A 16512-nucleotide genomic window follows, 5' to 3' on the forward strand; every position below is an offset into this window, starting at 1 on the left:
AGCTCCGATAAACTCTAACCACTTCCCAGCTGCTGCTTTGAAAGCTGGCTGAACACGGAACCCCTGACGCGGAACATCCTTGACCTTGGGATCACACGCGGGAGGTTCGCCTGTTTCTCGGGGGGGGGGGGGGGGGGTGGACCAGGGTTCCTCCCCTCCCTCTCTCTCGGCTCTTGCACGTGGCTTTTCCTTTTGGGCCACAAGGCAGTGTAAGATTTGACCATAGGAAGGTAAACTCTCTACAGGAATAATAACGTCAAAAATTCCATATGGGCCACTCACTCATGGGCACATGACACTTACCAGTCATCGCTTTGTTTGAATAACAATATGAGGTGCTCCTTAGTGAGCTGGCCTTGCGCTGGGTTAGGCATTGCCTGTGAGGAGCCTGTGTTTAGCAGGGCAGCAGACAGCTGACGACACCCCAGCACTAGACGCTAATTCCCTCTTTATAGGGGGCAGCCAGAGGCCAGGAACTAGGATACTGTGCCTTCGAGGCCCAGTCCTGGTACTGCCATTTGAGGGCAGGTCTTCAGTAAATACTCAGAGTGACAGCTACATTCAGAAAGGTCTGTGGGACTTCAACAAGCTTATCTACTGTCTTAGTTCTGTTTATGAATTTTGCTTCATATAAAATTTTATAATAAAATTATTTAAGTTAAAAATAAAAGAATCCCCACACAAACGTTGTAACCAGGGTCCCCAAATGTTGCCATTCTCCACACTGAGTTTATTCTTTGTTTCTACACACACACACACACACACACATTTTTTTCCGGAATCATTTTAACAAGTTACAGATCCCATAAATACTTTATTTTACTGTGTATTTCTTAAGAACAGGGTCACTTTCTTATATATCGCGCCCCCCCCCCCCAAGTACAATGATTCAAATCAGGAAATGAACATTGATTTAATACTAATAGCTAACCTATACAGGCAGTCCTTTCTGACCGGGGGAGCCTTTTCCTATATTCCCTTCACTTCCTGGTGAATTTTCAGTCAATTTCTGTCTGGTTAGCAAACTGGTGGCTCTCCCCTCTTGTCCCTTCTTCCCGCCTCCACCCTCTCCCCCTTAGGAAACAGGGTTTTCCAGCAAGGAGACTTGCTAGTAACAGATGGGGCATTGTCTAGTTCATCTTCAAGCACAGGACTGTTTAACGTCCACACCAAACGCAGGACGAAGTCAACCCCCAACACGGACTCCAGGAGTGGGCAGGCGCCAGCACCGATGGACACGCCCCCTAATGGTGTTTGCTTTGCCCCTGTGTAAACGGGAAGGATCTGCCCTTTGCTTCTCTGTTGCTTTTTTCTACTCCAAAGAGAAAGCAGATTTCCACCCTGCTCAGGCATAAAGGGCACCTGACAACTGACTTCTCACCTGTGAGCTAGCTGTCGTCCAAGGGGGGCAGGGAAAGCAGATAGTCCGCCCGCTTTTAGCTCTGTCTGACTCTTGGAGTGTTTTTCCCATTTGCATCCACGGATCACACAGGTGATGGGTGTTCCTTTTTGCACCCAGCAATGGGAGGACGCCTTCCTAAAAGCAAGATATAGATGTGGGGGTGACATGGAAAGAGAAAGAAATTGGATTTGCTATTAGGAATCATCAGATAAGGACAAATCATTGTAGATAGGGCAGTCAGGGCCCGGCTGTTAATACGTTAGTCCCACCACTTTCATCAGCCGTCACACAGCCTTGGACGCTGGAGCTGGTCTCACTGGGAGAAGGAATGTCGCTGGGGAAGGAGAACAGGGGTGAGGTGAGCGGGCAGACCCCGTAACCAGGCAGAGGCCGTGCACACTGAGCTTAGGAGAGGCTCAGAGCATGGCCCTCGGGCACCGGGCCAGGTCTGCAGGAAGCCCCAGTGGTATGCCCTAGAGGGGGAAGTGGGAGGAGAAGCCAAACTGGAAATTTGATCCCAAAAGGGGACAGTCATTGAAACATCCTTCACAATTAGGTGGTTTTGAAGGAAAATATAGATCCTGTGGTTTTCCTGAGGGAGTGAGAGGGGGTCTTAACAGCCACAGATGATGACGTGTAAAGTCTGTAAGAAACGGAGGTGCTGGCTCTCTCGTTGGGCCGGTAAATCTCAGCAGTCATTGCATCTCTGTGCATGTTGCTTATGTGGCCACGGCCACCGCAGCAGAGGGTGGGACAGACCCAGCCTGGCCAGGGCTCCCCAAGGTGGACCCCAGTCAGTCTCCGCGTCGCTGGGAACACAGGGTGTCACTCAAGACGTGCCTCTGTCTTCCTTCCTTCCTCCTTCTCAGAAGGAAACCTCCCCCTGGACGCTTAAACTCACCATCCTAAAGTTGAACTCCCTGACATTTTTCAGTACATTATTCTCTTCCATGATCTGCCCTCTCTCAAACACGTAAACACCTTTCTTTTTTTCTTTTTCTTTAAGGTTTTCTTTTTTTGTTTGTTTGTTTGTTCTTTGGCCCCCTTTCCTGGCTGTTTTTTTTTTGTTTTTAATAGAGACCAAGATAAACAAAGGTAGTGCTAGCATGGATGGGCAGGATTTTAGAGCAGGGTGTGGACGGGCAGGGGTGAGAGGGGAGGACAGGAGTTGGTGGAGGACAGGAGGTGCATGTGGTACTTTTCATGCCATTTGTCCAGCTAGTCCTATATAATAAATAGGTAATATGCAAATTGACCATCACTCCAACACACAAGATGGCCACCCCCATGTGGTCAAAGATGGCCATCAGGGGAGGGCAGTTGTGGGCAATCAGGCCAGCAGGGGAGGGCAGTTGGGAGGGACCAAGCCTGCAGAGGAGGGCAGTTGGGGAGGACCAGGCTGGCAGGGGAGGGCAACTAGGGGTACCAGGCCAGCAGGGGAGGGCAGTTGGGGCAATCAGGCCAGCAGGGGAACAGTTAGGCATTGATCAGGCTGGCAGAGGAGTGGTTAGGGGGTGATTAGGCTGGCAGGCAGAAGCGGTTAGGGGCAATCAGGCAGGCAGGCAGGCAGGCAGGCAGGCAAGAGGTTGGGAGCCAGCAGTCCTGGATTGTGAGAGGGATGTCCGACTGCCCTCAGGGGGTCCCAGATTGGAGAGGGTGCAGGTTGGGCTGAGGGACACACACACACACACACACACACACACACACCATGCACAAATTTCGTGCACCGGGCCTCTAGTATATGAAATATTAGCAGAAAATGGGCATGAAGGGGGAGCAGGGGCCAGAAACAAAACCCTGGGGTAATTTAACTGAGAGAGCTTTGGAGGAGGAAAAGCTGTACACACATATTCACTGGCTAAGCTCCCAGTGATTTCTCTGCCCGTCGATCCTCTGTTGCACTGGGGTTTGGGTCTTTCAGTTGGTGCCACGTTGGTAGAAATATACCATTTGCCTCTTATGCCAGAAACAAGCCTTACTTGATACTATTAAGGCTGTTGTGCGTATGTGTATGTCGTGGCTAGATTACATCTTCCTTAGGTGGAAGGCTTCCATCTTATTTTTTTTTTAAGCATGCTGTATCCAAACAGAGCTGAATAATAAGCATATGCTTAGTATGAATATTCACTTGTATACTCCCCGGCAACACCCCGTGCTAGTATATTGTTATCCGCATTCACAGATGAAATAGCTGAGGCCCTAAGTCACAAGCCAGTAAGAGGCAGAGCTGGGCTCTGAACCAGGAAAGCCAGGCCACTCTCCCCATCTCAAATCTGTGACCACACCCGCAAAGATTTGTTTGGTTGGTTGGTTGGTTTTGGTCATATGAGGTAGCATTCACCAGTTGCAGAGGGTAGGATGTGGCTGTTTTGGGGGTGGGGCATTTTTATCCTCCATAGGGGGTTATTTGTGGATTTGATTTATCAGTGCCAACCTAGTCCCTTGTAACCAGCCAGCCAGTCTGTAAAGGGTAAAGGCTTTCTCTGCGGGTAAAGGCTTGTGAAGCAGCATCGTGGGAAATTCTTCCATGACTGGAGGCAGGAGAGAGACCAGGGGAGGCAGTAACCCCATCAACAGCGAGGGATCTCTCTCTGTTTCAAGCGCACACGTCCTGTGGACACAGAGGGACGAGGGCTTTAGCCTGTCTTTGAGAAGGTCGCAAATATTAGAAATGGAGAATGACTCAAAGGAAAGACCAGAACAATGTAGTCCGTTTCCCATGCAGAGAAGGTTTTATTCAGAGGGCAATGTGCAGGGGAAAAAATGCCACCTTGGGAAAAAGGCGGGAGACAGTGGGCAGGTGAGAAATGAAAGAAACACAGACTGAGTCCACCTGCCACCAGGAAGCCCCCTTGAACTGCAAGAATGGAGTCCACGAATTGTGGCCAGAATCAGCCCAGCAATGGGAAGGGCAGAGCAGGAGCAGGTGCGTCAGGTGAAGCTGGTGATGACCTGGCTCTCACCTCCTCGGGTCTCTAACGTGGAACACATGGGTCAGCTGCCTCATCCTGAAGTCCTTGAATACTTGAGTAGCTAATCCCCAGCATGGACACCTCCCCTCTCTCTGACACCTCCTGCTGCCCCTGGTTAGGCTCCCGTGTCCCCCAAAGAAGGCAGTGGAATAGAAAACGCACAGATCCCTTCAGTGCCGCCTTTCTCTCCCCAGCGTTCTTCAACCAGTATTTCCTCATTTGCAAAATGCAAATGACATACAGAACTCCCAGGGTCGGGGAAAGGGTCTGGCACAGAGACAAGTATCAATAAATGTTTGAGAGCTTGGAATCAGTGATTTCCGATACATATAGGCATTCTAGTGCCTCCCTGGCCCACATGTTACCTTTCTGCCAAAAATTGTGACTCCACTAACTTGTGAGTAGTTAGGAAAGAAAAAGCAAACCTAATTGATATTAGAATGTTATTCACTGTGTTTTCTCCCTTTCATGTTTTCTTTTCCAGATGATAACAAAAAATAATCCAGATGGGGTGCAGGTGCTGTAAAATGATACAAAGGTAAATTTGGGGGGGGGGGGGGGGAATACCTCATTCGAATGGAGGAATTCACGATTTCCAGGGAGGCCCTCTTAAAGACCCTGCGTTGATTCTGCATTTATGTCGTTGGGGCTTGACCAGCATTGCCAAGAAATTAAGAATTTGGAACTGCTTTGATGTCATTTAGGAGCACATGTGGCCTAGATATTAAAACCTTTTTTTGCTGTTGTTCCCGTCTCAGAGCTGTTGGGAACTCCGTCATTCTCTGAGATTGAATTTGGTTTGGGCTGAATTTACATTTCTCCAGGGAGTAATGCAAAGCAAAGCTTCAGTTTTGGAGGATGCCTGAAATGGCCTCACTGAAAATAAATCGCCCTAGTCACATATGTGCTTTTAATTTTTTCCAGATTCTATCCCAGAATGTGGGTAATAAGAACAGAATTCTCTATAAAACAAAGGGGAAAAAATTAACTAATGATTTTGCTTCCTTAACAAATTTATGTGTTGTTATAGTTCTATTCCATATCTATCTACATATACATATATATTTTTATCCATATGTAAGTATATACACAACACATACATATGTAAATGTTACTCCACTGTAATCATAATGTGATCTTACACTTAACCAACAATCCGATATAATAAAGACATAATATGCAAATTAACCCTCATGCCCTCACAAGATGGCTGCCTATGACCAGGCTGGCAGGGGGGTTAGTGAGGGACAGTCCAAACGAATGAACAGCAGGCTGCGTGGGGCGACCAGGCCGGTGGGGGTGCCGTGAGGGGTGACCAGGACAGCAGGGGAAGGGGAGGTGGTGGCAGTTGAGGACAACCAGGCCAGCAGTGGGGGTGGCAGTTGGGGGAGACCAGGCCTGCAGGGGAGGGCAGTTAGGGGTGACCAGGCCAGCACACAGAGGCAGTGAGGGTCAATCAGGCCAGCACACAGAGGCAGTGAGGGGAGATCAGGCAGGCAGGCAGGTGAGCAATTAGGAGCCAGCGGTCCAGGATTGTGAGAGGGATATCCGACTGCCGGTTTAGGCCAGATCCCCGGGATCTGGCCTAAACTGGCAGTCAAACATCCCCCAAGGGGTCCCGGATTGGAGAGGGTACAGGCTGGGCTGAGGGGACCCTCCCCCCCGTACAAATTTCATGCACAGGGCCTCTAGTATTTATTATACGTATCTTTCATGCTAGTCCAGACTTCATATTTATCCTTTTGATGACTGCATAATATTCCATTGAGGAGATGTACCCTCAATACGTAACCAGTTATTTTCCTGATTCTGCACATTTATTTTATTTTCTTACTTTTTTTGCTTGTTTTTAAATTCCATGAACTTTGTTCTGAACCTTCTTCCCACCCTCCTTTGAATCTTAAGATCTATTTCCAGTGGCAGAACACTTTTATGCCAACTATATCTATTTGATTTAGACACACATATAGGCTTACATAAGTAACGAAACACAGAAATTAACAGGCAGAGAAGCAGAGCCTATAGTAGAGATTATTAATAATGGAAGTTAGTGATTAATAAAGTGATGAACAAATAAAGTTAATCCACCTGACTGACCCTCATTATTCTCCCCTCCCCCAGCTATCTCTTCGATCCCGTTCAAGTGCCCTCCCCCGGCTATGTCAACGAGGTGAGCAGCTGCAAGTTGGAGGAAGAGGACACTGTTAAATTAAAAAACAAACAGAGCAGCGAAGTCCTGGTGCATAAAAATGACCTTCAGCGGGAGGGCTTGAGGAGGACGGGGAGCAGAAGCCGGAGGGCTGGGCCACAGGAGCCCGGCTGGCCTCCCCAGGGGCCGCACCCTCCAGGGGACACGGGAGGGGAGCCCTGTGCGGAGAAGACTGGTGGTGCCGTCAATGGCATTGGGCCCGCGGCTGCCCTGCCGCCCCCAGGAGATCCTGGGCCCTCCCAGGGTGGCACAGGTTCCTGGGCCAGTACCGCCAACAGCGTGCCCCCAGCTCACCCCTTCCTCGAAAGAGGGGGCGCCAGGGAAACGGACTGTGCGCTGCCGGCCTCGGGAGAGACGGGAGTCGTGGGGAATGGAGACTCCAGAGTTTCTTCCGAGGCTGAGGGTCCTACGGTGGACGTGCCGGACCATGTCCCCCAGATACCAGCCCCGGACTACCCTCCACACCGGGGCTCGGCTGGCGACGACGTGGATCACGAAGAAAAAGAGGTTTTCCAGGGCCATCCCGAGGAGGAGCGCCCGGAGGAAGCGCGGCCAGGCGCGGAGGAGCAGGGCTTGAACCTGCCCTTCTCCTTCCCGGGGAAGCGACGCTGGGATTCCTTAAACGGGGCGGTGGCCGCGGAGGTCCTGAGCGTCCACTTTGAAGAAGAGGACCCCGCCCGGGCCGCGCCCGTGGCCGATGGGAGGAACGGGTGGGAGGACGCCCACCGCACCCCAGGAGACGCGAGCGGGGAGGCGGAGGAGGAAGACGCGGAGGTGGCGGAGGCCCTGGCGGCTTTGGAAGCGGCCACGGCCGGGGAAGACGTGGACGACGTGGATTAGGGGAGGGATTGGCGCGTGCAATGGAGCTGGTGTCACAGGGGCGTTGGGTGTGATTGCTCCGCAGAGCTGAGCTGAGTCTGCAGCGGCGGTGCAGCCCTGCCTGTTGTTTACAGCCAGCCTCGTGCTGATGACGGAGTGCCCGTGCCCGCTCCTTAAATGTTGAGAGCGCCCCTGTGGGTGGCCCATCACTCAGGACACCGGAACGAAAAGCAGAGTGGGCCATGGTGCCGCTGTCTGGAAATGAGCCTCCTCGGCAACCCCCAGAGTCCCCACAACATCTGGTGCAGCTGTGCTGGAGAATTCTCTGAAATCCCGGCGCTTCGCCCCAGAGCACAGACTCCCGGAACAGTCTGTTAGACTGTCGTTTTTGTTAATTCTCACCCGGAGATATATTTTCCATTGATTTTTAAAAAGAGTGAACGTGGAGGAAAGAGAGAGACATCGATGTGAGACACATCCATTGGCTGCCTCCTGCAGGCCCCGGCAGGGCCAGGATCCAACCTGCAACCCAGGTGCATGCCCTTCAGAGGGAATAGAACCTGTGAACCTTCAATGCGCAGCCAGCCACAGAGCCTCGCCGGCCAGGGCTTGACTGTCAATTCTTCATCTTGCCTTTGAGAGCCAAACGTTGGCCCCAAGCTCGAAGAGGGAACTACCCCACTTAAAGTGCCTACTGTGTGGCCGGAGCGTGGCCTGCATTCAGGGACAATCACCCAGGGAGCTAGTAACTAACCACTTGTTTGACAGGAGGTAAGCTCAGTGGCACTGAGGGAGGAGCTAAACAATGGTTAGTCATTGGCGGTGATATTAAGGCACCTTGACCTTAACTTTTTTATATTACTTTTTAATCTCCTTTGGGATTGGGGAGGCTGGTCAAAATAATTGTTGAAACTCCTTATGTCATATTTGGGTTCGAAGTTTATGAGATTTGGAACAGTGAAGAGATATATAGAGTATTTTATGCCATTTAATGCCTGATTCTGATTAAAATATAACAACCTATGTGGTTGCCTGTATTGATTCAGTGGCGCTTCTAATATTCCCAGGTGGAGTGTCAATGACCTTTGATGGTTGTTGTTTGTGCATTTGTTTTTCAATTTAAAGAGCCAGACTTCTAAATCACACTTGAGGAGGAGACCGGGTTACTTTGCTGAGAATGGCTCTGGCTCTCTCTGTCCTTGAGGTTCATTCAGACTCTTGACCACATGACTACCTGTGCCTTAAGGACAAATGAGCCCTCTCGGGGTTTTCACCTTCTGATTTACAAAAACAAGGACAGCCATTCGGACATGGCTCGATGCAGAATACATAGGATGGTCAAGACTAGAAAAATATAAACATGGAGATACTTTAGTTTGGTATTTCATAACAGGTTCTGGAATCTGACCTTGGTCTGATTTGTGACCTTGCAATGTGACCTTGGGCAAGTAATTTATCCCTTCTATTTGCCTATCTGTTAAGTGAGATGAGAATAATCTGTACCTGTAAAGATGACACAAGGTTATGCAATGATTAGCACAATGCCTGGCAAACAGTAGGCACTTGGTAAAGTAAGTCTTCTTAGTTAAACACCTCCTTTAAACAAATATTTACATCCTCACAACTGAAAATGTTAATACAGTGAAGTATATACAATGTCCTCATGCATTTTGGTAGTTATTTAACATAAAACATGATTTCTGAGCCTCCCAGCATCTTTAAGGACGGTACCCTAAGAAATAAAGACATACATTGCCCTGGGTTTTTTTGGTGACAAGCCACCTCTACATACAAGGTTAGTCAGAACCCCTAAAAGATAGACTGTTGGCATCGTTAATGCATGTGTTTGCTATTGTATTTAGTACACCAAATGCTTAATATTTCAGAGCGGTTCCTTCAACAATTTCTCGCGTGCATCTGCTGGGATTAGGTCCCGCTGCATGTGAGAAATGGCTTATAAAGACAGAGCTTTATTTACCTCTTATGTCAAAAGTCTGGAGGTAGCATTTCGGGCTGGTAGGGCATTCCACGGTATCAGTGACACATGCTCCTTCTAGCATCTTGGCTTCCTTCTCGAGACCACTGTGTGGTCCATAATGGCTGCTGGTTGCTTTCCATGTAGAAAAGAGAATAAGGAGAGTCATTCTGACATGGTTCACTCCCTCTCTACTAAGGACCTCCCAGAAGTATAATCCAGCCTTTCTACTTATTCCTCGTTGTCAGTGTCAGTCATTTGGCCACATCTAGCTGCAAGAAAGGCCAAGGAAACTTATCCTTCTAGCTTGTGTGCAGGGCTTTCCCTAAGAAATTCAGGATCCAATCACAGAGAAAGGGGAAATGGACCTCGAGTTTTGAGGCGGCCAGCCTACAGTCTTTGCACACCAGGTCTTCAAAGCAGACGAGCCTGGGATAGAGCCAGTTTGCAAGAGGTTAACATTGTATTGGCATTTAGTATAACACAGAAGGGGGTTACGCCTTTGGTTCAGGGGAAGGAGGCCTGGGCAGCTACATCTGTCTCGGCTCTCCCCGGCATCTCTATCAGAAGGCTAAAGGAAGGAAACTCAGATGAGCGGGGGGAGGGGAGGCCTCTTTCCCTTGCACAGAAACACACTTCTGCATATGTACCTAATTTTCCATTTCAGGGCTGCTGTCGATATTTCGCCGTGACTAACAACCCTGCTAAGTGTTAAATGCTCTTTTTCTGCAAAACAATTGCTTGAAAAGGTTAACAGATGACCAAGAATTTCAAATGTTTTGGTGGTTGTTTTTTAAGCAATCCTGGCCCCTTTTGTCTTTTGCCCCCATGTCTAGACTCCACCAGAGGCTGTCAGAGGAAGTCAAGATCTTTAGGTTGAAAAGACATTGCAGACTTAGCTTTATCCGCCAGGTTGTCTAGCAGCTGCCGAGGTGTCCAGTATCTTCCTTCTGGAGCCGGTGCCGCGGCCGATCAGAAAGTATGCCCACAGGCGTGAGCCTGTCCAGAACGTTCTGGACCATGTGAAAGCTCAGACGCACTGTGAATGTCAGGCCCTGGCCAAGATGAGGAGTGGACACCACACACAGTTCCTGATCTCCGCAAGCCGCACTAAATGGGTATTTACCATAAAAGCTTGATTTTTTAAAAGATAATTTTCTATTGTTGAAAGTATTACATATGTCCCCTTTTTAATCCCTTTGACATCCTCCAGCCTGCTCCCACCCCTTGCCCCCGGTCTTCAGCAGCCTATTGTCTATGTCCATGGGTTATGCATATCAATCAAAGACCTTATATGCATAACTTAAAGCTTGACTTTGATTGAAGATTTTTTTCGATATTACATATAGACTTCTTGAGCTAAGAAGTGGTATTTCACTTTGTACTGGAGGAAGTTGAACTATTATAACAATGTGAAAGTCAATCCTTTCTCCTGGTTTCCAAGGTAGACAGTAGCACATTGTTCTGCCTAACCAGCTCCCCAATAGAATGAAGGGAATTTGAGGCTTCTCAGCGCTCACCCATGTGTCTGGGCTCAGTAGTGCTGGCCATTCATCTTTCCCTCTTTCTGCCTCAACCTGGATCTAATCCTGTGCACCCTCACCTCCCCTTTTGAGTCTGATTTTTAGGAGGCTTCTGTATTTTCTGCTTTTAAGCATCTTTAGAATAGTTGATATAAAACAAGGATAAAATATGACCAAGAGACCGAAAGGTAGACAAAGAATTTTACGCACCTCCCTTTATCAAAACTACACATTCCAAACTAACACCCGCAAAACAGTTGGTAGACAGGCTGATTGGAATATTTGTTTAGTCTGGATCTTGCTACTTTATAAGCAAAACCATAAAATTTTCTTATGACATGAGTTACCAACTTAAAAAAAAAAAATCCCACAAAAATAATTGCATTTCCAGAATGAAAAATATTTTCCTCCTTTTTCATGCTTTAAAATAGTCCTAAGGCTATGGAGAATGGTGTGAGTGAGCCTTGGTACTTAATAAACAAGGAAGGTTTCACGGGTCAAAGAGGGTTGGTGGTCTCGTCTCATTAACTAACACTCTCTGTCTTAAATGTTGATGCTTAGAAAAAAAATTAAAAGGGGCCCATTTTTGAAGCCATAAGATCATAGGCACTCAGATTTTCATGACATCAACCATGAGCCAGGAGACAAACCAAGGACTGTTACAAAATTTTAATTAAAAGTTTGTAAGAGAAAGAAGTTATTACAAGAAAAACATCGGCAAAGAACATTTCAAAATAATTTTCCAAGTAATACAATTAGTGATATAGAAATCTTACTCAGCAATAATTTCTGGGGGTCACCAAGTTATAGTTTTTGGCTTTTAAGAGTACAAAAGTAGCTTAACCTTTTTTAAAAACCAGCATGGCTTTGTGAAGCATGGAGCTCAATGCATCATCTCACATAGGTCCACCATGACCCTGGGAGTTATGGTATGATTACCCCACTTCTCAGATGGGGCAACAGAGGCTCAAAAGCTAGCTCAGTTACTGTCACACAACCAGCCAGTGTCAGGATCTCAACTGAACCCAGACTGAGTAACAAATTGGTCCTTTGAAGGAATACATATTACAGCTTCCCTGTGGAGACAGCCAGGCTGCCATTAGACAAAAGGGCTGAATCAAAATGTGAAATATCCAAGAAGAGAGAGCCTGTGGTCTCCGTCATTTCAGGGAACGCAACAATCACCATGTTATGAATTCTGAGAGCTGACAGGTGGGGGAACTTGAAAACAAAACAACGGAGAGAAGGACCATTCAATTTTGGAAAAGAGAAGTTACACGCATTATCAATTGGGAAAGAAGGTGTGTGTTTTTTCTGGTTCTGAGGAGGAATGTAATAAAGAATCTAAAGATTATAGTCAAGAACTTGTCTGTAAGATCTCTGAGACTACTACTATCAGTGATGATAGTTGAGTTTTTACAACAATCATGGGACCATGGACTTCTTATCCCACAGAGCATGAGGTGGGCCCAGGGACCATCTATGTTCACCACGTGAACAGACAGTATGACGTAGCTTGAGATTCCTTTCCTGGGGCTTGTCACCTGTTAAGCAGAAGTGATGGCTATGCCTCCCTCGGGGCTGTAATGAGACATATGAGATACAGAGTATAAAGTAATTAGTACATACCCAGCACGAGGTAATTAATTGATGTTTGGTGTCATTTTATTACCCAGTAAAAAATAATTTGACACTGGACCCCTTTTTATGAGTAGCACTCATCACTTAAAAAATTTTTTTGTATATTCCTTTCTAACAATTTTTATTGATTGATTTTTAAAGAGAGAGAGAGAGGGAGAGACATCAACTTGTTCACTTATTGATGCATTCATTGGTTGATTCTTGTATGTGCCCTGACTGGGGATTAAACCCACAACCATGGCGTATCGGGACAAGCTTTGACCTACTGAGCTACCCGGCCAGGGCCTAACACTTTCTTTATTAACTAAATTTTGAGTGCTGTGACCACCAAAGCTCTCTGAGTCACTCCTAATAACATTAAACAATTCCTAAACTAGGTACGTGCTTTTCTACCTACATTATTCATAATCGTCTCAAGACAAAAATCTTGGGGGCACTTCAAATTTAATACATTTGAAAATTCTCGTTATTTATTTTCATTATTTTTATGACGTGACCATCATAGGACACACAGCCATTTATGTTACAATTTTAAGTCATACTGTTTGAAATGAATATTTGCTCGATCTACTTCACATATCCTTCCTTGCCCCAGATAAGCTTTTATAAAACGAAATGCATTTCTAATGGAAGACAGAACTTTGGACTTGGCAGGCCTGGCTTATTTCAGAGGGGTGGTTTTGTTTGATGTTTATTTGTGTTGGTCAACATTAAGATATTCACCCATAATAGGCAAACCCATGAATTTTGCCATTGGGTATAATGTTACAATTCCAAGAGCATTTATCCAACTTTCTGAGCTAGATTAATTTGCAGATAAAAAGTAATCAAGTTCCTTTAAACCCGCTGAGATGGCTATACTGAGTTCATGTCTTATCATGAGAGTGATAAGATAAACAACAGCCAGAACAAACAGAAACCTGCCCCTTACCTTGTCTATCTGGGTCCATTCAACATCAGGACAATGAGATCATTCTCTCACTTCAGGTCTGTGACCTGGCGCTGGGGAAATCTCAGGCCCCGTTTCTACCTGCTTCCTCCTACGTTAGTTAGGGCCCGTACCCCCACCCCAGGTCCATCCTCAAACATGAAGCAATGTGAGCGTGGCAGAAACATCAAGCACCGACTCTCAAATGGCCAAACTGCCATCGTTCTATCATTTCTTTTGCTAAAGAGGGTGTGAGCTTGGCTGCTCTGAGGCAGCTCACTGAATGGGCGCTGACTGTCCCCAGCCCTGGGCTAAGTACATGACTCGCCCAACCTCATAACCGTGACCACCACTCTACAAGGCACATATCACTTTCACGCTGTAGTTAGAAGATTAAGATCCAAAGATTTTAAGGTCACAGGTGGCCAGAAGCATCGGAATGTCCAAAGCTGTGCACGTACAGGAGCTAGAATCACGCTCCCCCGCCCCCCGCCCCCGAAGGGAAATCAAGGAAAGACCGAGAGCCATGGAGGGAAAGACAGGGTTTGCACAAGCATCTCAGAGCAGAAACCACACCACGGCCAGGTCCCTGGCTGCAGATCCAAGGCAGCTCTGAGCCACCACAGCTGTAGGGCCAGGTGCCAGATGCTCCAGGTGGCCCTGTGATGCCTTCTGAGTCACTGCATTAGTCATGGGTTTTTGTTGTTGTTGTTGCAAGTGATAGAAACTCAACCCAAACTAGTTAAAGAAAAAGAGGAATGTCCCTGGAACACAAGAAACTCCGAAGGGCAGCTGAGCCTGAGGCCTGAAAGCAAGCAGGCTGCCTCCCTTCCCTCTGCATGCCCCTTCCTTTCTTCAGACCGGCTGACGACCACATGGCAGGAACCTTGGCCTCCACCAGCCTCTGAGCCTGCAGCTTTTGCCACCAGAGAAATAGAACACTTTTTCCAGCTCCAGTTGGCAAACATCTCAAGGAGGGGCTCCACCAGGCAGGTCACCGGCGGGTCATATGCCAGGTCACAGGCCGGTCAGTGCCCACCTCGGTTGCGTCGGCTGCAGTGGGGAAGAAAGGCACATGGCTGGGTTCTAGAAGGAGGAAGGTTCTCCAAAAGGGGTAGGTGGCATTTGCAGAAGGGAGAGGTGCTGGGCTGGTGGCCTGTCAGCTGCTCCCTGCTTGTACTGCATCTTCATCCTTATTTTTCTTTTCTTTTTTTTTGCTTTTTTTACTAGAGGCCCGATGCACGAAGATTTGTGCAAGAATAGGCCTTCCTTCCCCTGGCTGCCAGCACTGCCTTCACTCCGGCCAGAGCCACCTTCCGCCTCTCGCCTTGTAGAGTCAATTTGCATATTCCCTCCTTATTGGCTGCGGGCGCTACTATCTTTATCGTGAAGTTATGGTCAATTTGCATATTCCATCTTTATTAGATAGGATTTTTTCCAATTACAGTTTACAGTCAACGTCATTTTGTATTAGTTCAGGTATACAGCGTAATAGTTAGACAATCACATACTTTACAAAGTGTTCCCGCTGATATTTCCAGTGCCCATCTGGCACCACACATAGTGATGGCAGTATTATTAACTACATTCCTACGCTGTGCTTTACAAGGTACTTTTTCACCCCTCAAAACATGGACCCTCCCCTCTTCCGTGGATCCTGTGTGAACCTCAGGGTTCAGCTTGAGAGCAAGAAGTTGCTGACTCAGCTCCACTCTCGGGGCTAAAGCTGTGTGTGTGCTGGGCCACTTCGCAGGCCACCTGGCTCCCCGCCGCGGGACAGATGCACACAGACCGTCTCTGAGTGCCACGCATGGCTGAGCCGGGGGGCGTGCGGCTCGCCGCGGGCACCGTCACTGTGCACTCATGTTTCTGATCTTTAAAAACCCCATGAGGTAGGTCAGCGTACAGACGAGGAACGTGCGGCTCTAAAGGTAAAGTAATTTTCCCAGTATCACACAGCAGTGAGCGGCAGCGCCGCTGTTCGACTCAAAAGCAAAGGCCGGGCTACTTGCTGAAGATCACACTGCTTCCCGCAGTCAAGCACTTCCGGCACAGGCTTCAGGGCGTGGGCTGCCTCCAGCACGCGGCTCAGTCATTTCCACCGGGTCCCGGGTCACACCTGCAGGGACGCGCTCCCGGGGAGGAAACGGGGCTTTCTGCTGAGAAAGGCTGAAACTGCCAGGGTCAGAAAGCGGGGCAGGGAAACCACAAACTTGAATTTTTACTTCCATAAAGTAGTTAAGGACAGTCTTTGATTTTTAAAGGTAGACTTTTATTTATTTACTCAGCAAATAACCATGAGTCCTTTCTGAGCTCCAGTTGAAGACACAGCACAACAAATGGCCACGAAGCCATGCAGTTCTTGCATTTGGCCAGCAGAGGGCGCGCCAGCTCTGCAAGGCCGACGACCTCCCGCCTGACACCATCTGAATAGGATGGAGTGGACAGCGACCCCAGCTGGGCCGCCACAGAGTGCGGGACACAAAGAAGTCCCAGGTGTCCTTACAACTGCTTGGAGCTACAATGAGGGAACACCCAGGGGGGTCTGAGAACAGTCCTGAAGAACAGTCCCGGGAAGGTGAGGAATGAACAAAGGAAGCCCTGGGTAAAACCAACCTGCCCCACGGACAAAAGGGTGAAGAGGACCCAGGACCTGAAAATGACCTCGGGTGCAAAACAGAGACCCCTTTGACCACAGCTGAGCCCTCGGCAACCAGAGCTGGATCGTGGGACCCCACTTCCTGGCCCCAACACCCCTGCCCTCAGTGGGAGGGAAGGCAGGGTTCCTCCATGTTAGGGCTGTATTAGGGTGGAGGGAGCCTACATATCACCATGGACTTGAGAAGGAAGGGCAGGAGCATCCCCGGCCGTGGACAGTCGCCCTGGCAAATTCACCCAGGCCCTGTGCGTGTTGGGTGAGCTGCACTCATGGTTAAGGTGGGCATTGCAGGGCTGGCGTTCTGTCTCCACGTGGGACCACTGCTCACCTGCTCCCTGACAAGCTGAGGAAGACAGAAGAGAACAGTGACCATCCCCCACCTTC

The 16512-nt window shown here is 48.3% G+C and overlaps 2 protein-coding genes across 6 annotated transcripts in view; one reads left to right on the top strand and one right to left on the bottom strand.

Moving 5' to 3' along the window:
* The window catches only part of CUNH4orf19 (chromosome unknown C4orf19 homolog), a 66147-nt gene extending 57722 nt beyond the window's left edge, over window positions 1-8425 (top strand). For all 4 annotated transcript variants that reach the window (XM_036331111.1, XM_036331128.1, XM_036331100.1 and 1 more), the window contains exons 3-4: window positions 4859-4912; window positions 6496-8425. In XM_036331111.1, the coding sequence (XP_036187004.1) occupies window positions 4881-4912; window positions 6496-7423 (960 nt within the window). In that variant the 5' untranslated portion in view covers window positions 4859-4880 and the 3' untranslated portion in view covers window positions 7424-8425. The remainder of the gene's footprint in view (window positions 1-4858; window positions 4913-6495) is intronic.
* Window positions 8426-11554: 3129 nt separating this feature from the next.
* Window positions 11555-16512, bottom strand: part of RELL1 (RELT like 1) — a 77005-nt gene continuing 72047 nt past the window's right edge. The window contains exon 7 of one of the 2 annotated variants that reach the window (XM_036331168.1): window positions 11555-12481. The gene's annotated coding sequence lies outside the window, so the exon portion shown is untranslated. Of the gene's footprint in view, window positions 12482-14871; window positions 16472-16512 lie in introns of those variants that run through there. The other variant, XM_036331159.1, reaches the window with a different exon arrangement.

The sequence above is a fragment of the Myotis myotis genome, unplaced genomic scaffold, assembly GCF_014108235.1.
Source record: "Myotis myotis isolate mMyoMyo1 unplaced genomic scaffold, mMyoMyo1.p scaffold_m19_p_1, whole genome shotgun sequence".
NCBI lineage: Eukaryota > Metazoa > Chordata > Mammalia > Chiroptera > Vespertilionidae > Myotis > Myotis myotis.